The sequence below is a fragment of the Taudactylus pleione genome, unplaced genomic scaffold, assembly GCF_031769625.1.
Source record: "Taudactylus pleione unplaced genomic scaffold, aTauple2 ptg001003l, whole genome shotgun sequence".
NCBI lineage: Eukaryota > Metazoa > Chordata > Amphibia > Anura > Myobatrachidae > Taudactylus > Taudactylus pleione.
This window is the reverse complement of record NW_028285404.1, coordinates 573477-594480: the sequence shown is the minus strand read 5'-3', so window position 1 is coordinate 594480 and position 21004 is coordinate 573477. Positions and strand designations below refer to the sequence as shown.

General features: G+C 48.8%; 1 protein-coding gene across 1 annotated transcript in view; it reads right to left on the bottom strand.

The window, feature by feature from the left end:
* The window catches only part of LOC148454345 (uncharacterized), a 105262-nt gene that overhangs the window by 6385 nt on the left and 77873 nt on the right, over nt 1-21004 (bottom strand). The window contains exons 14-18 of the mRNA XM_088461015.1: nt 10054-10148; nt 7817-8005; nt 6065-6265; nt 4994-5185; nt 4267-4390 (exon numbers count right to left, since the gene is read on the bottom strand). Coding sequence (XP_088317141.1) covers nt 4267-4390; nt 4994-5185; nt 6065-6265; nt 7817-8005; nt 10054-10148 — 801 coding nt within the window. The remainder of the gene's footprint in view (nt 1-4266; nt 4391-4993; nt 5186-6064; nt 6266-7816; nt 8006-10053; nt 10149-21004) is intronic.

The following is a 21004-nucleotide window of genomic DNA, read 5'->3' as shown; positions in this document are numbered from 1 at the left end:
CTGAGGGCACCGGTTCAAGCTCCTTCCTGTATCACATATCGTCAGGCTTGCAAAGTACAATATATCACCTGCTAATGCATCACCCATCCTAATATTAGGGTGATGCATGCCCTTCTTCACCTTCCCAAGCTTGATATTGAATTTACATTGAAATCAACCACAGAAATCATCTGGAACAGAATTTTCCTACAATCTAGCCTCAAATTCTTGACTCCCACCATGCCCAAAGGGACGGGGGTGGGAATCACCAAACTCTGATCTCCCAAGCATTTCCCGAAAAACTTCTCTTACGAAGGGGAAGACTAAGACAAAAATACCCCCTTAGTTCCAGAGAGGACTATGATGAAAATCTCACCACGATCACTCCAAAAGACTTTCTCTTTCATATTGGGTGGACTGAAGGTTCAGAAGCAGGTAATTAGTAGAATAGTGTATGGACGATATGTGGGTACATCTGTAATGTGATAAGCTGCCTGAGGAGGTGAGTTTTCACGCCTGATGGTTTGGAGACTAGAGTAAAGTCTTGTTTTGAGAGAGGGCATTCCACAGAGTGGGTGCAGCCCAAAGACATCCTGTAACCTTGTCTGGGATCAGGTAATGACAGTGGATGAGTGACGCAGCTCTATAATATATTGGTGAAGTATATCGGTGTAGTGTTGTTAATGAAATCATATGTTAGTACCCTGGTTGTAATTTATATTGGATTTGATATAATACAGACAGCAAACAGAATGGAGCAGCAGGGAAATCAGCCTAGCTACTGCCTCATTACTGATTGCAGGGGTGATGGTCTGGTTATGGGAAGACCAGTAAGGAGACTATTACAATAGTCAATGCGGGAGATAATGAGGACATGAAATATTATTGTGTGAAGATGAATAACAGAAAGACAGTGACGGGCCAGCACAGATGGTGACAGAGAGGATGAGTACATTTCATTATCATCTGCATGGAGATGATACTAAATCCTAATGAGCTTATTATGTTGCCAGGAGCAGTAGTATAGATAAGGCTGAGCCTTGTGGTCTACTACAGTGCATACAAAGGAAGCAGAGAGGAGATGGACTGAGCAGTGAGGATGTGATGTGATAAGTAGGATAAGAACCAGCATAGGACTGTGCCTGGAAGATCCAGGGACTGTAGGGTCTGTATGAGAACAGAGTGGTCCACAGGGTCACATGCAGCAGAGTGAGCCAAGAATTAGACCTTTGGATTTAGCACTGATCACCTTGGTCAGCATAGTCTTGAAAAATCTGCTAAGATTGTGTCCAGCTCTGCCCCAAAATATACACATTCTAGATTCCACGACCACTTCACAGGTTTTAAGGTAAATAGTGCATCTGACCGCAAAAGAGGGAATGCAGATATCCAGGTCCAGCCAAAAGCTGCATCCATGAACGCATCACAAGCCATGGTATGATCCAATAGAGAGAGCAGATCTGATCGGGAAGACTCGTCCCCAAAGGGAAACCTCAGCGGTAGCAAAAAAATAGACTTGACAGCCCCATCACACTCTGTACCCGAACCGTCAATACATGTAGTCTCAAGAATGATGGAATATCTGGCAAGCCTGGCAATGGGGGCTTCCCATATACCCAAATCAGCAGTCACAAAAGCAATGTGTCCTGGCACCTGCAACTGTCCATCTGGCACCTGCCATGCCCTCGCCACCCTCTCCTAAGAATTCAGACAAATTAGAAATGGATGGCAAATGGACTATCTGCATCTGTTTTGTGGATCTGAATTATTTTAAACAATGGCACCAAGAGAACCACAGGTTCCTATGTGCCCTGAAAGTCTAAAGCCTGAAGGATTATGAAAATCAAATTCCCAATGCCTGACCTACTGGAATACACATCTTCCCATACCCAAGGATGGTCCAGATCCAAATCCAGCTGAACCTCGGACATCTAATCCAAAGAGTAGTCCAAATCGGACCACCAGCAGAGCACGTTGATGCCTGTAGGTGAAGCTAGCTAGCGTGGCGTCACACAGTCTGTCCAACAAAGAAGCCTTTAAGGGCCATATTCTTCTGAATTAAGGTAACACAGGGGAAGTCGGGAATTCCTAACACTGGAGGTGGTGGAGGAGGGGGGCTACATAGAACCATGTAGAAGGGGTAGTTTTGGTGATTCACAGCACGAGGACACTCTGCCCTGCTCTCCAGCTCCATAAAGTAGCCTACCAACATGCCAAGCCAGTGAAGTTGCACCACACCAGTGTGAGTCGTATACACACTGGTATGGCGCAACTTCACAAACATGCTCCGCCAGTGAACCCAGTCCCCGGCGGATCAAGTCCTGTATCAGCCACCTGTGTCTGGACAGCACTGAAGCAATTAAGCTCGGCACATGCAACAAGTGCTGGTCTGAAAGCTGCAGCAATCGGAGGCAGAGCTAAAAGTTGCACTAATGTATAGCACTTCTAATTTACTCTCTCTTCATGCAGATGGTGGGTGTAGGGTGAGCAGCACAGGGTCCCCCCTGGCTTGGGGGACCGTGTGCACTGCACACCATGCACCTTTGTTACTCCACAACTGGTTCCAACGGCTCCACATCACATCATATGGTGCATGTGATTATATGTAATTACACAGGTACAGTGTCTTGCAAAAGTATTCACCACCCTTTGCATTTTTCATGTTTTGTTGCCTCACAACCTGGAATTAAAATGGATTGTTTGAAGGTGTGCATCATTTCATTCACAGAAAATGCCTACAACTGTGAAGGTGTGCTTTTTTTATATTGTGAATCAAACAACATTTAGGACAACATAACAGAAAACTTCAGCATGCATAACTATTCACCCCCCTAAAGTCAGTACTTGGTTGAGCCACCTTTTGCGGCAATTACAGCTGCAAGTCGCTTTGGATAAGTCTCTATGAGCTTGCCACATCTTGCCCCTGGGATTTTTGCCCATTCCTCAAGGCAAAACTGCTCCAGCTCCTTCATGTTGGGTGGTTTCCTCTTGGGAACAGCAATCTTCAAGTCTGACCACAGATTCTCAATTGGATTGAGATCTGGGCTTTGACTAGGCCATTCCAACACATTTAAATGTTTCCCCTTAAACCACTCAAGTGTTGCTTTAGTGGTATGCTTCGGGTCATTGTCCTGCTGGAAGGTGAACCTCCGTCCCATTCCCAGTCTCAAATCACAGGCAGACTGAAACAGGTTTTGCTTAAGAATATCCCTGTTTTTAGCACCATCCATCTTTCCCTCGACTCGAATCAGTTTCCCAGTCCCTGCTGCTGAAAAACATCCCCACAGCATGATGCTGCCACCACCATGTTTCACTGTGGGGATGGTGTTCTTGGGGTTATGGGATGTGTTGGGTTTGCGCCAGACATAGCGTTTTCCTTGGTGGCCAAAAAGTTACATTTTAGTCTCATCTGAAAAGAGCACCTTTTTATTTTTATCACTAAGTAATGGCTTTTTTCTGTCCACTCTTCCAAAAAGCCCAGCTCTATGGAGTCTATGGCTTATTGTGGTCACATGCACAGATACACCAGTCTCTGCTGTGGAACTCTGCAGCTCCTTCAGGATTCCCTTTGGTCTCTGTGCTGCCTCTCTGATTAATGCCCTCCTTGCCCGGTCTGTGAGTTTTGATGGGCGGCCTTCTCTTAGCAGGTTCATTGTGGTATCATGTTCTTTCCATTTGTTGATAATGGATTTGCTCCGGGGATCATCAAAGATTTGGATATTTTTTAGAACCCAACCCAGAATTGTACTTCTCAACAACTTTGTCCCTGACTTGTTTGGAGAGCTCCTTGATCTTCATGGTGAGATGCCTCTTGTTTAGTGGTGTTGCAGCCTCTGGGGCCTTTCAGAAAAGGTGTGTGTATACTGACAGATCATGTGACACTTAGATTTCACACAGGTGGACTTCATTTCACTAATTATGTGACTTCTGAAGGTAATTGGTTGCACCAGAACTTCTGAGGGGCTTCATAGGAAAGGGGGTGATTACATATGCACATGCCAATTTTCTAAATTTTATTTATAAAGATTTTTTTTTATATATATATATATATATATATTTCTCATTTCACTTCACCAAATTAAACTATTTTGTGCAGATCGATCACATAAAATTCAGATAAAAAAAAAATGACAATGTAACAAAAAAAGTAAAAAGCCAAAGGGGGGGGTCAATACTTTTGCAAGGCACTGTACATGTAGTATGGCTCAGGGAAAGTCAGACGCATGCTGTCATTACTAAGTATTAGCTGCACTCTCTCATTTAAAAAAAATGACAGTCTCCTCTTACCCAGTGATGTGAGGGGCCGGTGATTCTCCATCATCACGTCCTTGTACAGACCCCTGTGTCCTTCTATATACTCCCACTCCTCCAGGGAGAAATAGACAGTGACGTGCTCACACCTTATAGGAACCTGACACACACAATGATACAGTCATCACCCAGACACATCCCCTGGTGTTACTGTATAATGTCCCATTCCCAGCAGTCACCTCTCCAGTCATCACCCAGACACATCCCCTGGTGTTACTGTATAATGTCCCATTCCCAGCAGTCACCTCCAGTCATCACCCAGACACATCCCCTGGTGTTACTGTATAATGTCCCATTCCCAGCAGTCACCTCTCCAGTCATCACCCAGACACATCCCCTGGTGTTACTGTATAATGTCCCATTCCCAGCAGTCACCTCCAGTCATCACCCAGACACATCCCCTGGTGTTACTGTATAATGTCCCATTCCCAGCAGTCACCTCTCCAGTCATCACCCAGACACATCCCCTGGTGTTACTGTATAATGTCCCATTCCCAGCAGTCACCTCTCCAGTCATCACCAAGACACATCCCCTGGTGTTACTGTATAATGTCCCATTCCCAGCAGTCACCTCCCCAGTCATCACCCAGACACATCCCCTGGTGTTACTGTATAATGTCCCATTCCCAGCAGTCACCTCTCCAGTCATCACCCAGACACATCCCCTGGTGTTACTGTATAATGTCCCATTCCCAGCAGTCACCTCTCCAGTCAGCAGCTGAATGATCTTGTTGGTGAGTTCCAGGATCTTCTGGTCATTGCGTCTCTCATGTATCAGTGAGTGAGGTGGAGGCACCGTGATGGGGCTCTGGGTCCTGCTCTGTCCTCCTGACACACGGGGGCGGCTGCAGGTTGTCTCACACTCACGTGATGTCTTTTTCACTACTGTGTAACCCTGTATATTGAGAAACATGTATCAGTATGTATAGACTGTGACTTTCGCAGAATTACCATTTCCCCAGTCAGATCCCTGTGTTAGTAATAGAGATAATAGTGATGTCACTGTGACACTCCCAGACTCCCTCACCTCCCCCACTCAGGTCCTTGTGTTAGTACCGTGTTTCCCCGATAATAAGACACTGTCTTATTTTTTTTTTTGTTAACAAAAACACCATAGGGCTTATTTTCGGGGTAGGTCTTATATTAAATTTGACAGCAGTGCCCTTATGCAGGCCCCCCCCTTGCAGAAGAGTCCCATATGCAGGCCACCCCCTTGCAGGCCCCCTTACAGAAGTGTCCCATATGCAGGCCACCCCCTTGCAGAAGTGCCCCTTATGCAGGCCCCCCCTTGCAGGCCCCCTTGCAGAAGTGCCCCTTATGCATGCCCCCCCTTGTGAAAGTGCCGCTTATGCATGCCCCCCCCTTGCAGGCCCCCTTGTGGAAGTGCCGCTTATGCAGGTCCCCCCCTGTAGCAGTGTCCCTTATTGCAGTGCACTTACCTGACTCGCCGCCGTCCGGGATGTCGCTCTCACCTGCGCACTGACTGGATCTAACATGATCCAGCAGGTGCGGCCGCACAGGATCCTCAGCGCGCGGGTGAAGTCATGACGTCACCCGCGCACTGCATGACTGGGAACGCTGGTCTCTGCAGCATTCCCAGCTGAAAATGAGTTCAGGTAGGTCTTATTTTCGGGGTAGGGCTTAATTTGGACCGGGTTTAAAAATTAAGGGTAGGTCTTATTTTCGGGGTAAATTTGGGGAAGGTCTTATTATCGGGGAAACACGGTAGCAGAGAAAATAGTGATGTCACTGTGACACTTCCAGGACCACTCACCTCCCCAGCCAGCAGGTAGATGATCTCCACAGTTAGAATCAACATCTTCTGAATGATTTGAGTTATGTCCTTGCCAATCTTTAAACAATTCAGAGGTTGGTGATGCATGAAGATGTCCTTGTACAGATCCCTGTGTCCTTCTATATACTCCCACTCCTCCATGGAGAAATAGACAGTGACGTCCTCACACCTTATAGGAACCTGACACACACAATGATACAGTCATCACCCAGACACATCCCCTGGTGTTACTGTATAATGTCCCATTCCCAGCAGTCACCACCCAGACACATCCCCTGGTGTTACTGTATGATGTCCCATTCCCAGCAGTCACCACCCAGACACATCCCTTGGTGTTACTGTATAATGTCCCATTCCTAGCAGTCACCTCTCCAGTCATCACCCAGACACATCCCCTGGTGTTACTGTATAATGTCCCATTCCCAGCAGTCATCACCCAGACACATCCCCTGGTGTTACTGTATGATGTCCCATTCCCAGCAGTCACCACCCAGACACATCCCTTGGTGTTACTGTATGATGTCCCATTCCCAGCAGTCACCTCTCCAGTCATCACCCAGACACATCCCCTGGTGTTACTGTATAATGTCCCATTCCTAGCAGTCACCTCTCCAGTCATCACCCAGACACATCCCCTGGTGTTACTGTATAATGTCCCATTCCCAGCAGTCACCTCTCCAGTCATCACCCAGACACATCCCCTGGTGTTACTGTATAATGTCCCATTCCCAGCAGTCACCTCCCCAGTCATCCCCCAGACACATCCCCTGGTGTTACTGTATAATGTCCCATTCCCAGCAGTCACCTCTCCAGTCATCACCCAGACACATCCCCTGGTGTTACTGTATAATGTCCCATTCCCAGCAGTCACCTCTCCAGTCATCACCCAGACACATCCCCTGGTGTTACTGTATAATGTCCCATTCCTAGCAGTCACCTCTCCAGTCATCACCCAGACACATCCCCTGGTGTTACTGTATAATGTCCCATTCCCAGCAGTCACCTCTCCAGTCATCACCCAGACACATCCCCTGGTGTTGCTGTATAATGTCCCATTCCCAGCAGTCACCTCCCCAGTCATCCCCCAGACACATCCCCTGGTGTTACTGTATAATGTCCCATTCCCAGCAGTCACCTCTCCAGTCATCACCCAGACACATCCCCTGGTGTTACTGTATAATGTCCCATTCCCAGCAGTCACCTCTCCAGTCATCACCCAGACACATCCCCTGGTGTTACTGTATAATGTCCCATTCCTAGCAGTCACCTCTCCAGTCATCACCCAGACACATCCCCTGGTGTTACTGTATAATGTCCCATTCCCAGCAGTCACCTCTCCAGTCATCACCCAGACACATCCCCTGGTGTTGCTGTATAATGTCCCATTCCCAGCAGTCACCTCCCCAGTCATCCCCCAGACACATCCCCTGGTGTTACTGTATAATGTCCCATTCCCAGCAGTCACCTCTCCAGTCATCACCCAGACACATCCCCTGGTGTTACTGTATAATGTCCCATTCCCAGCAGTCACCTCTCCAGTCATCACCCAGACACATCCCCTGGTGTTACTGTATAATGTCCCATTCCTAGCAGTCACCTCTCCAGTCATCACCCAGACACATCCCCTGGTGTTACTGTATAATGTCCCATTCCCAGCAGTCACCTCTCCAGTCATCACCCAGACACATCCCCCGGTGTTACTGTATAATGTCCCATATTCCCAGCAGTCACCTCTCCAGTCAGCAGCTGAATGATCTTGTTGGTGAGTTCCAGGATCTTCTGGTCATTGTGTCTCTCATGTATCAGTGAGTGAGGTGGAGGCACCGTGATGGGGCTCTGGGTCCTGCTCTGTCCTCCTGACACACAGGGGCGGCTGTTGCATATCACACGTTTACCATATGTCCTCATTACAGTGTAATCCTGAGCATTGAAAGAGACCACAGTAAAAAATAAAGGAAACCTCCTCCTATGGGTGGTTAGTGCTGATTCTGAGTCAGATCTCTGCGCAGGGAGAAAACGGCAAGTTTTCGCATACAGCGCCTGCGCAGGTGCAAATTTACGCAGTTTTGCATATGTCTGTCCTATCCTGATTAGGATGGAACGTAGCCACATCGGTCTTTACGTAAATTACTAAGGACAGGCTCTACTAGTCATGATCATGCTGAACGTAGTTACTTAATCCTTCAAGAAATCTATCTAAAGGCACGTATTCAATTAGAGGCGAAAAGCTGTAATCGGGGGAAAAAGTATGGAGTATTGTCACTTTTCACCTGGTCGGAACTCATCTCCAAATTAAATTCCAGCCGGAATTCGCCTAAGCGGAAACTCAATGCAATGTAATAGGCCAAAAAGTTTCTCCTAAGAATAGCAGGGTGCAAATGTTTGGAAAATCCAGAACCCTTGGGACAGCACCCCAAAGGACAAATCTTGCAAGCAAAAAAAAACCTAAGAACACCTCAAAAAAGTACTTTCATTTTTTGGGAGAAAAAGTAAAAAGTGGGGGGACAAGCATAAAAACTAGCAAAGTAGACTTCCTGGGGGTCTGCAAGGCTGGGTCAGGTGTTTTTGGGATTGCAGGTGCATGTAGCAGGTGCATTTTTGAAGTTTTTTTTAAAAGTTCACTTTAGATACATTAAAATATGCTAGCGCCCATTTTCAAGTTGCCCAAATTTGACTGGACTACTTATTTTCACAAAAAAATACAGCTTTATGTCATTCTTCACCACTTGTGCAAAGACGCAAATAAAAATTTAAACAACTTACGTGCCCCAAACACTTTTTATAAGGCTATTAGTACACATCTACATTGGTTCCCTATATTAGTGCATCTTTTTTTCAGGTACAGACTATTTTCCCCACTTCTGGCCGTACTTTTTGCTTGTTCTGCATTCGCCGCTTTCCGTTTTCGCGTGGTTTGGAATTGATTAGGGCGAAAAGCGAAGACGCGCACGCAATGTTATCGCCTCTGAATCAGGCGAAGGAGGCAGAAAGTCGGACAGACGAGTCCTTTCTGCCTATAATTGAATACGGGCCTAAGTTTCAATATAAATAAACTGACCAGTACCATTTCATAGATGGTATTTTCACTTTCTGTTATCCGTTTGGCAAAACCTTATGTATAAAACACAACTTTTACCATCACCAACATTAAGTAGACAAATAATATTGAGTTTCAAAGTGTCACTGCAAATGGTTTTTAAAAAGTTGGCAATGATGTGTAGTGATGTCACTTTAAAATCTCTCCAGTCAGGTCCTTGTGTTAGTAATAGAGATAATAGTGATGTCACTGTGACACTCCCAGACTGCCTCACCTCCCCAGTCAGGTCCCTGTGTTAGTAATAGAGATAATAGTGATGTCACTGTGACACTCCCAGACTCCCTCACCTCCCCAGTCAGGTCCCTGTGTTAGTAATAGAGATAATAGTGATGTCACTGTGACACTCCCAGACTCCCTCACCTCCCCAGTCAGGTCCCTGTGTTAGTAATAGAGATAATAGTGATGTCACTGTGACACTCCCAGACTCCCTCACCTCCCCAGTCATGTCTCTGTGTTAGTAATAGAGATAAGAGTGATGTCACTGTGACACTCCCAGACTCCCTCACCTCCCCAGTCATGTCCCTGTGTTAGTAATAGAGATAAGAGTGATGTCACTGTGACACTCCCAGACTCCCTCACCTCCCCAGTCAGGTCCCTGTGTTAGTAATAGAGATAATAGTGATGTCACTGTGACACTCCCAGATTCCCTCACCTCCCCAGTCAGGTCCCTGTGTTAGTAATAGAGATAATAGTGATGTCACTGTGACACTCCCAGACTCCCTCACCTCCCCAGTCAGGCACCTGTGTTAGTAATAGAGATAAGAGTGATGTCACTGTGACACTCCCAGACTCCCTCACCTCCCCAGTCAGGTCCCTGTGTTAGTAATAGAAATAAGAGTGATGTCACTGTGACACTCACAGACTCCCTCACCTCCCCAGTCAGCAGGTAGATAATCTTCAAGGTGATATGTAATATACTCTTAGTCATGTGACTCCTGTCCTTGTCCATCCTTGGTGAATCCATGACTTATACAAGACGGGTGTCACCGTTACGTGATTGTTAGTAAAGACTCTCCAGTTCCTCACAGCTCAGCTACCTAGGAAAAAATATAAGAATTATTATAATCACCACATAGCACACATGTAACAGACAATTTTGCATGGAAGTCTGTATTGTGGATTTTTAGCACTCCTCAAGCTTTTCAGCTTAGCAAATGCATTTCTGTGAGTTACAGTCGCAGGCACCTCAGTTGTATCACCATATGTTATACTTAAATTATTTTTTCTTGTTTCTCCGTTAATCCAATTAAAAAAAATATGAGATATGGTAAGAACTTACCCTTGTTATCTCTATTTCTACGAAGTCCATAGGGTTCCACAGGATACCTTGGGGTATAGGTGATGACGTCAGTCTTCAGGCACCACAGAGTTAAAGTTTTCAGCCTCCCAGGATGCATCTGGGTCCCTCTCCTATACCCCGCCCCCGGGCCAAGACATCTCAGTTACGTCACCAGCCATAGGCCGGAGGAGGAGAAGAAAGAGAGAGAAGAAAAAATATGGACACTCACAAGAATCACATTCTCACCATAGGGAGACGGAAAAACCGGTGACCAGAATAAAGCCCATCTGCAGTACAGGTGCGACAGGGCGGGAGTCCTGTGGAACCCTATGGACTTTGTAGAAATAGAGATAACAAGGGTAAGTTCTTACCATATCTCATATTTTCTACTTCAGGGTCCATAGGGTATCCACAGGATACCTTGGGGATATCCCAAAGCAGTATCCTTTAAGGGTGGGGACGCTCCTGTGCTGAGAGGAGAATCCGCCGCCCGAAGGAAGCATCCTGAGAGGCAAAGGTGTCAAAAGCGTAATACCTCACAAAGGTATGGACAGAAGACTACGTAGCAGCCTTGCAGATCTGAACTGCAGAGGCACCACGTCTAGCTGCCCACGAAGGACCCACAGACCTAGTGGAATGAGCCCTCACCAAGGAGGGAACTGGAAGACCTTCATGAAGATAAGCTTCTGAAATTGCCATACGAATCCAGCCTGCCAAAGTCTACTTTGAAGCAGGCCAACCCTTTTTACGGAAGCCATAGAGGACAAACAAGGTGTCCGACTTCCTAAAAGAAGAAGTGCGGTCAACAAATTCTCAATGCCCGCACAACATCCCAAGTGGCGTCACCCACTGAAAGTCCAGGTGAATTGAAAGCCGGCACAACAATTTCTTCATTGATGTGAACACTGGATACCACTTTGGGAAGGAATCCCGGACGAGTGCGAAGCACCGCCCTATTCCTCTGAAAAATCAGCAAAGGGGGTCTACAAGAGAGAGCCCCTAAATCCGAAACCCTTCTGGCCGAGGCAATGGCCCGAAGGAATAAGGTTTTAGCTGTAAGCCATTTGAAGTCCACTGAGCCCAGTGTTTCAAATGGCGGTCCCTGCAGAACTCTGAGGACCACAGCCAAATCCTAAGGCGCCACCGGTGGAACAAAAGGTGGCTGAATGCGAAGAACACCTTGCATAAAGGTGCGCACATCAGAGAGCGCAGCAATCCTATGATGAAACCAGACTGACAGGGCAAACACCTGGACTTTCAGAGAAGCCAGGCGAAGCCCATGATCCAGTCCAGCATGTAGGAAAGCCAACAACCTAGACAGGCGGAACTCCCTAGGGGAATACCCTCTAGGTCTACACCACCGGAAGAAAGTATGCCACACACAATGGTAGATTCTTGCCGAGGAAGGTTTATGAGCTCTTAGCATAGTTTGCACCACAGAGCCAGAAAACCCTCTGGACTTTAGCATGACCGTTTGAACAGCCACGCCGGCAAAGACAGCCGAGTCAGGTCCGGGTGAAGACAAGGACCCCGTGACAGCAGATCCGGTCAAAATGGTAACCTCAGAGAAACGTCTACTGACAGACTCTGGGGGTCGGAAAACCAGTGCCGTCTGGGCCACTCGGGAGCTATCAACAGTAGAGTACCTCCTTCTCGTTTGAATTTCCGTATTACCCGCGGAAGAAGGGAAAACGGAGGGAACAGGTAGGCAAACTGGAACGTCCACTGGACGGACAGAGCATCCACCAGAGACGCCTTTTCGTCTCTTGTTCGAGACCCGTACACCGGCAACTTGTTGTTGTGTCGGGACGCCATGAGGTCTATCTCTGGAAGACCCCACTTGCCCACCAGAATCTGAAAGACATCCTGGTGCAAAGACCACTCTCCCGGATGCACGTCCTGCCTGCTGAGAAAATCCGCTTCCCAGTTGAGGACTCCCGGGATGAACACTGCTGAATTTGCCGGGAGATTGCGCTCCGCCCAGACCAGAATGTGGGACACTTCTGCGAGTGCTGCCCGACTGCGGGTTCCTCCTTGTGTGTTTAAATAGGTCACTGTGGTGGCGTTGTCCGACTGGACCTGCACAGGGTGACCCTGGAGAACCAGCTGCACCAGCTGGAGAGCTCTGAACACCGCACGGAGTTCCAAGATGTTTAGTGGAAGCTCCGCTTCTGCCCGAGTCCACCTGCCCTGAAACAAGTGTGGACCCGTGACAGCTCCCCAGCCCCGGAGACTGGCGTCCGTTGTTAACAGGACCCAGTTCGCCAGCCAGAACGGACGACCCTTGTTGAGGTGGGTTGTCTGCAACCACCAGGTTAGAGACAGGCGAACCTCCGGAGTGAGCACTATCGTCTGGGACCTGAGACACTGATGCAATCCATTCCACCTGGACAGGATCAATAGCTGCAGAGGTCTGGAGTGAAATTGGGCATACTCCACCATGTCGAATACCGACACCATTGAGCGCAATAACCTAATTGCCGAGTGAATCGTCACTCGACGACACTTCAGACAACTGCGCACCCTCAACTGCAGAGCCAGGATCTTTTCCTCCGTCACAAAGATCCGCTGCTGCCTGGAGTCCAAGAAGGCCCCGAGGTGCAGGATCCTCTGAGACGGGATGCTCCCCCTGCCAGGGAATAAACGGATTTGAGGCAGATCTCCACCCTGCGGTCTGTGACATCCTTCAAGGATGACAGCGAAGGCATAGGCAACGTGCGACTTCTGACTAGGCGTGTGACGTGAATCCACCTGCGGAGGGGATTCCCACTTAGAAAAATAATTGTCCGCAAACGGATAAGCCACGGCTAAGCACCTCTGGGGCTGATACCATTTTCCTGGATTTTTCCACGCCTTCTCTAAATGATCCATTTTGATCAGAAAGAGGGAACACCGTAGCCTCGCCCTTAATATCCTTAAAAAAAGGCATATTTGGATTTGGCCAACGGAGGATCCTCATCCTCAATAACTAAAGCCGTGCGGACTGCCCGAATAAGACCAGGGATATACACCTTGGACTTAGCGTCCGGCTCTTTGGTGCGGAGAGGTTCTTGGTCAGATAGATCCAGAATCTCCCCATAATCAGACGTCACGTCGTCATCCTCATAAGGAGCAGACAGAGACGCCACCGGCCGCTTATGAGACCGCAACACAGATTCCCCTTGTAAAACATCGGACAAATGCTGAACCGATGTATGCAGGGTATTAACCCACGCAGACACCTGAGGAACCTGGTGAGGTGAATTGGGGTGACTGTGGGGTACCATCAGTTGTCTCGGGAAACCCTGCATGGGTGATGACACCAATGACTGCTGGGACAGACCCGTCTGGGTAAACACAGGTGGCGGAGCTAGCTGGCCCACAAGGGTTGTAAGCGCTTTAGCGAAACAAGCCCAGGGAGGTTCTTGTACCGGAGCCGTGACCATAATTGGCCGTGACAGTGCCAGGCACTGGCGACATAGCCCCTCCGCGTTACCCTCCCCCTCCGCTATCGGTACATTACATTTAGTACACATGAGCTGGAGAGGAAAATCAGTCTCAGACATGATGGTAAAGTATGTGACACACATATTGGTATAGTGTGAAAAACGCCCTGCACTCCGCGCACCGCAAGGGCTTTGAGCAGAGCAAGATCAGGGACAGTTATATGGCTGACAGTAGAAAGTGAAAGTACAGACAGCAGGCTAGCAGTTGAGTCACATACAATGCAGAAGAAACAAATCCCTGCACTATCAGCGCTGATCTTCAACTACTCAGACCCTCAGGCTGGTAGGACTCAGCGCTGCATACACTGACCTCTGGCAAACGGAGGAGAGGTATACTGGGGGACCCAGACTGCAATGCCACCGCTCACAGGCTTCCAGCAGCGTTCACCATGCTTTAAAGATGGCCACCGAGGAGCAGAGGATGAAGGAGGCCGGCCTGGGGGAGGAGCGCTGACACACTATGGCCAATCAGCCTAAGCAGAGAGGCTGTGTGCAGCAGGGGAGGCGCTGGCTGTGAGACAGGGAAAGCGCGCTCCCCTGGCATGCAATTAACCCCTGGGACGCCGCAGCGCATGCCGCTCAGCAGCGGCCCGCTGTCCCAGGGGGTTGTGGAAGCGCAGGTTGGTCGCCTGGCTCCACGCAGCAGCCAGTCCCCAGGGAGCCCCTGCCTGGGGACTCAGGACCATGTGACCAGCGGGGACCTACCGCGGGACCCCGCTGCTTACCTGTATCCCCTTGGATCCGGCCATGGTCCAAAGCATCTGGGGGCACCGCTAGCCATGACCCCAGATGTTTACCAGCATCCCCGAATCGGTACCGGCGTTCTGGTACCGGCGGGGTGTAGGGGAGACAGCATGGACGTCAGTACTGACTGTCCATGCTGTACTCCCAGATGTGCAGCCAGCGCTGCCTTTAAAAGAAACTTCAGGGGCTCTTCATAGCCCCCTTCTGCACAGTGCCTCCGACTCCGGCCAGGCACCGACGAAACTGAGATGCCTTGGCCCGGGGGCGGGGTATAGGAGAGGGACCCAGATGCATCCTGGGAGGCTGAAAACTTTAACTCTGTGGTGCCTGTAGACTGATGTCATCACCTATACCCCAAGGTATCCTGTGGATACCCTATGGACCCTGAAGTAGAAAAGTTTTTTTCCGTGGCAAAGCACTGAGGATTGATAATATTACAATATAAAAAGAGGATTATTTTTGTAATAATCGTAAAATCAATTCCTCTGAGACCATCTGGGGGACACTGCAGATTGTGGTTTTAGAGGGGAGGCTGAGGAGTACACACTAAAAAGCTAATCTGTTGGAGCTGAAACTCCATCCCACCTCCTCCAGTAACACAGGGGCAGATCTAATAAGCTCTGTAAAAGTGATAAAGTGGAGAGTTATACAGCCAATCAGCTCCTAACTGTCATTTTTCAAACACAGCCTGTAACATGACAGTTAGGAGCTGATTGGTTGGTCGTTTATCACTCCCCACATTATCACTTTCAAGACCTTATTACATCTGCCCCATAGTTATTTATCTAACAAAGCCTAAAGGAGAACAAAGAAAAAAATCTCCTATCTGGGGGACACTGCAGTACTTCCCAAAACAAGACGGGAGGTTACTTACGTACTTATCTGTGCACAAAACTTTACACCCAAAACTGGTGTCTGTGGCCACAAATGTATGTAAGCGATAACATTAAGTGAATGTGTGCACCGAAGACCAAGAAGCACAGTAGTTCAACCGAGGCACCCTGTCTTGCCGCTCAAGAGGCACTCACAGCTTAAACAGAATTCACTTGATTGGGTGATCCTGTGCCTCACCCTAAGAAAGAAAAGCCTGCCAAATAGCAGAAGTCATCCAGCGAGCCACAGACTGCTTTGAAACAGGCCAGCCCCACCTGTGAGCGTCATTGAGGACCAAGGGACTGTCCGACTTCCGAACCAATGCAGTCCTGTCCACTTAAAAACTCAACACCCGGACAGCATCAAAGAAGAGTAGAGGGCTATCAGAATGAGAAGGACGAAAAGCTTGATTCAGTCGTAATCTGTAAACCACCTTGGGTTTGAGATACAGGCGAGTAGGGAGCCCCGCCCGGTCAAAGCAAAAAAACACGAGAGGGGAACATAACAGAGGTGCCAGCTTTGAGAGCATCCGAGACAATGGCCAAGAGAAGCATCACCTTCCAAGTAAGCCACCATAGGTCAACAACCAACTCCAGAGGCTCAAAAGGAGCCATATGAAGCATCTCCAAGACCAACTTGAGGTCTCAAGGCAGGGCAGGTGGAACATCCTACAACTGTACATGAGGAACCCCTTGCATGTACGTCAAGAAATCCTGAAGCGAGACCATGTGCTTCTAATACAGACTTGACAGGGAAGAAACTGGAACTTGTAAAGAAGAAAGCAGGAGGCCCTAACACAATCTGGCCTGTAAAAAGGAAAGTAGATGAATCATGCGGAACCGAGAACCTGAGACTACCCGGTGCTCAGACCACCTAATGTAAGTTCTCTAGTGCCCAGCCAACAATGCCAGCCGAGGCCAATCAGAATGCAGAAATGGCCCTTTACTTAGCAGACTGTGCTGCAGAGGCAGCCATCACTGCAGATGGACCAGAAGTCAGAAGGTCCGTATACCATGCCCTCTGCGGCCTGTCCGATGCAATGAGAACGTGGGCCTTCTCCCTCTTGATGCGGCAGCATGGAAATGGGTGGGAACAGGTAACTCAGACAAAAAGACCACCTCATGATCAGAGCGTCCACAATTGCCAACTGAGGATCCCTGGTCCGTGCATCGTAACATTGCAACTTCCTGCTTAGGTTGGACGCCATGAGGTTGAAGTCTAGATGACCACAATGCTCCACAAGCAGGTTGAATGTGTCCTGGTACAAAATTACCACTAGCCGGGGAGGACCTTGAGATGACTGAGGAAGTGGGCTTGCCAATTGTCCACCCCTGGAATGAATATGGCAGAGATGGCTGGAACAAACTTCTCCACCCACCGCATGATGCGAGCAGTCTCCATGGTCCATAGACACCGGGTCTTGCACTGTCAGTTTATATAGGCCATGAACATGGCATTGTTTGACTGGACAGGAAAGGCTTGTACCACAGGGCCCACTGAGTCTAAAATAGGACACTCCAAGACCCTTCGCAGTTCTAGCACATTGATGGACAGAGAGGCCTCTGCTGACCAGACCCACTGAAACTGGAACCCCGGTTCATTACACCACAGCCCAAGAGACTGGCATCTGTCTCGGCCAGTGTCCAATCCAAGATCGCAAACGAAAAACTACTTCGTACCCTCGCCTAAGTTCGCCACACTGCTCCTGACAAATGGACTTTACCTATAACAGCCGCAATTCCTGGGTGAAGAAAATTCGCCCAGTACTGGATGCCACCAGGAAATAACGTAGGGACATGTGGGTATATTTACTATAGTGCGGGTTTTGAGAAGTGGAGATGTTGTCCATAGCAACCAATCAGATTCTAGCTATTATCTTCTAGAAGGGGCCAAATAAATGTTAAGTAGAATCTGAGATGTTGCTATGGGCAACATCTTCACTTCTATAATCCAGCACTTTAGTATATGGAGTCAATGTTGAAAACTAGGTGAGCACAGCAGTGGGCTGAAGTGGGAAACTTGGGACAGACAAAATAAAAATAACGAGGAGACACAAGGGAACAAGAGGCACAGGTCTGGGCTAGGTTAGGTGCAGGCTGCATATCCACGGTACAAACAAGGAACTGGAAACGGACGAGCAGATTCTGGCAGTGTTTCCACAGGATATAAGTATCAGGGTCAGTAACTAAATACAGAGCTATAACCAGGAGAGAGGCATGAGAGCGATCATACCCTGATCACTATACACACGTAACACACACTGGGCCTGATTCAGGCCTGGGCCTAGCTCGCTTTTTTTGAATGTATGCGCCCGGCATCCATTCACCAGCGGTGACTGCTATGCCGCCGTTTTCACCACCAGCGGGACACTGCGAGCCGCGTGTGGAGATAGAACCCGCTGGCTGTCTAAGCGGGGCGCCGTGCTGGAGGGCAGGGTGCTTTCTGCCCTTCAGAAATAGGGCAGGCTACGGCGCCCTGCTGAAACAGCCTATCGAGAACGCTACACGTACCGCACGCTGATAACTATACACAGGTCACACATGCCTCACGCTGATCACTATACACAGGTCACACATGCCTCACGCTGATCACTATACACAGGTCACACGTGCCGCACGCTGATCACTATACACAGGTCACACATAACACACACTGATCACTATACACAGGTCACACGTACCGCACACTGATCACTATACACAGGTCACACGTGCCGCACGCTGATCACTATACACAGGTCACACGTGCCGCACGCTGATCACTATACACAGGTCACACGTGCCGTACGCTGATCACTATACATAGGTCACACGTACCACACGCTAATCACTATACACAGGTCACACGTGCCGCGCCCTGATCACTATACACAGGTCACACGTGCCGCGCCCTGATCACTATACACAGGTCACACGTGCCGCGCCCTGACCACTATACACAGGTCACACGTACCGCGCCCTGACCACTATACACAGGTCACACGTACCGCGCCCTGATCACTATACACAGGTCACACGTACTGCGTCCTGATCACTATACACAGGTCACACGCTGATCACTATACACAGGTCACACGTAACACACACTGATCACACATACCACACGCTGATCACTATACACAGGTCACACGTACCACACGCTGATCACTATACACAGGTCACACGTACCACACGCTGATCACTATACACAGGTCACACGTAACACACGCTGATCACTATACACAGGTCACACGTAACACACGCTTATCACTATACACAGGTCACACGTAACACACGCTGATCACTATACACAGGTCACACGTAACACACGCTGATCACTATACACAGGTCACACGTAACACACGCTTATCACTATACACAGGTCACACGTAACACACGCTGATCATAGTGTTCTCGCTAGGCTGTTTTAGCGGGGCGCGGCGCCCTGCCCTCCTTCTGGAGGGCAAAAAGCACCCTGCCCTCCAGGAGGAGGGCAAAAAGCGCCCTGCCCTAACAGCCTGCGGGAGCCGTTCTCACCCGCGGGACGCATGCGCCTGGCGTCTATTCTCCCTTTCTGCAGCGCTTGGGGGGCTGCCCGGCATGTCCGTAAGCGCCGGGCACGCCCCCAAGTATGACGAAAAGGGGGACGCGTCTTATAGACACGCCCCCTTTTCATAACCACGCCCCCTTTTGGGCGCGCGCACAACATTGCCCTCTCTAGCTCCGGCGCCCTGCCTGCCGCCGGAGCTAGAGGGAACACTATGATCACTACACACAGGTCACAATATAACACACGCTGATCACTATACACAGGTCACACATAACACTACACCTGATAATACTGAGCTCCTAAATGCAGGTGCTGGTGGTCTCTGTCAGGGTCGTAGACTAGTAGATAAAGTTGAATGTGAATACTTGCTATCCGACAGGCTGACATTTGAGCACTAGAGGTAGTGTATTTTAATGCCTATACATGCTCCTGCTCCTAATACGGACATTTTCCTGAAGACCATCAGTCACTGTGAAACATGAGCGGTCTTACACAAAATGGCGCCTACACAGGAGACATCACGTGACCATAATTTACACTTCTGCCTCATTCATTGTATAAGACGTCTGTGTGGCTGCTGATTGGCTGTTATGAGATAACAGTATTACCCATGATCCTCTCCTGCTGGTGATGTGTGTAATGTATCTGTGTTGTGGTCAGTGTCTGTCTGATCTCTACACCAGGGGGCAGGTGACCTGTGGCACTCCAGCTGCTGAGGAACTACACATCCCAGCATGCCCTATAACAGCAGCACTGTGGCAGGGCATGCTGGGATGTGTAGTTCTCCTGCCCCTGGTGTAATAATAACAGGAGCTATGTGGCAGAGATAGGATGTGATAAGAGGTCTCTGTGTTATACACAGCTGTCACCTAAGCTGCCATCATATATGTTATCATTGGGAATGTTCCTGTTAGTGAGTACAGAGCAGCCCCACAGTACAGCACATCTCATGCATGTATGTATGTGTTATGTGCTGCAGCTCTCGCTGTCTCGCTCTCTTATTATAGGTTATTATGTAGTAACGCAGAGACACAAACTTTCCTGTTGGCCAAGTGGTAAAGGAGCATTCCGTTGTCACAGGTGGGACACTTGTACTGAGGTTTTCTTATTAAAAGAGGCGCTCTCTCATATGAAGTATATTTACATTATCATGGTATCTTACATACATTGTGCATGGTACTATAAGATGTGGATGGTAACTCTTTTGGGGATATTCAATTGGATACGAGGTAAAAAAACCTTACGCCCCTCGAGCCCAATTTTGGATTACTGCGGATATGCTCCCAATACCTGCGGTATCCAATTTAACAAAAAGTGGTTGCGGGGTTTTCAACTCTGAAAACCCTGTGTCGCGTGAAAAAATATATATATTTACATTTTCGGAGGTCTCCGTGGCTCCCGGTAGCCTCCCCTCCTTCTTGTCACTGGGGAAGGGTCTGCTGGGAGTCCCGGGGGCTCCTAGAAACCTCTGGAGGTGCTGGGGGGGGGTCACATACAGCGGGGGTCCCACTCACTCATACACACAAACAGCGCTGCAGAAGGAGAGTTATTAAGGACTAATGAATCTGTTTGGAAACTTCCAATTGCTTAATTAGTCCACATGGGGGGTGCCGCCGGGGTCCCAGAGCAAGTCCCGCTGATATTTCCTAAAATGAACGAATTTAGAGAATATCATACTTGCTCTGGAGGGAAATGGATTGAAATACCGGCGGCTGTTCAAATCCCGACTGCGGAGGCCCGACAGGAGGAGATCCCGACTGAGGCTGGTAAGTACCCTAACCCTCCCCTCTCCCTCCCTTAGTGGTGCCTTTACCCTAAAACTCCTAGGGTGGTGTCTATCCCTAAGTCCCCTCCTGGGGTGCCTAAACCTAACCCCACCTTCTGGGGCTTACCCGATTTTCGGGTACCCCTCC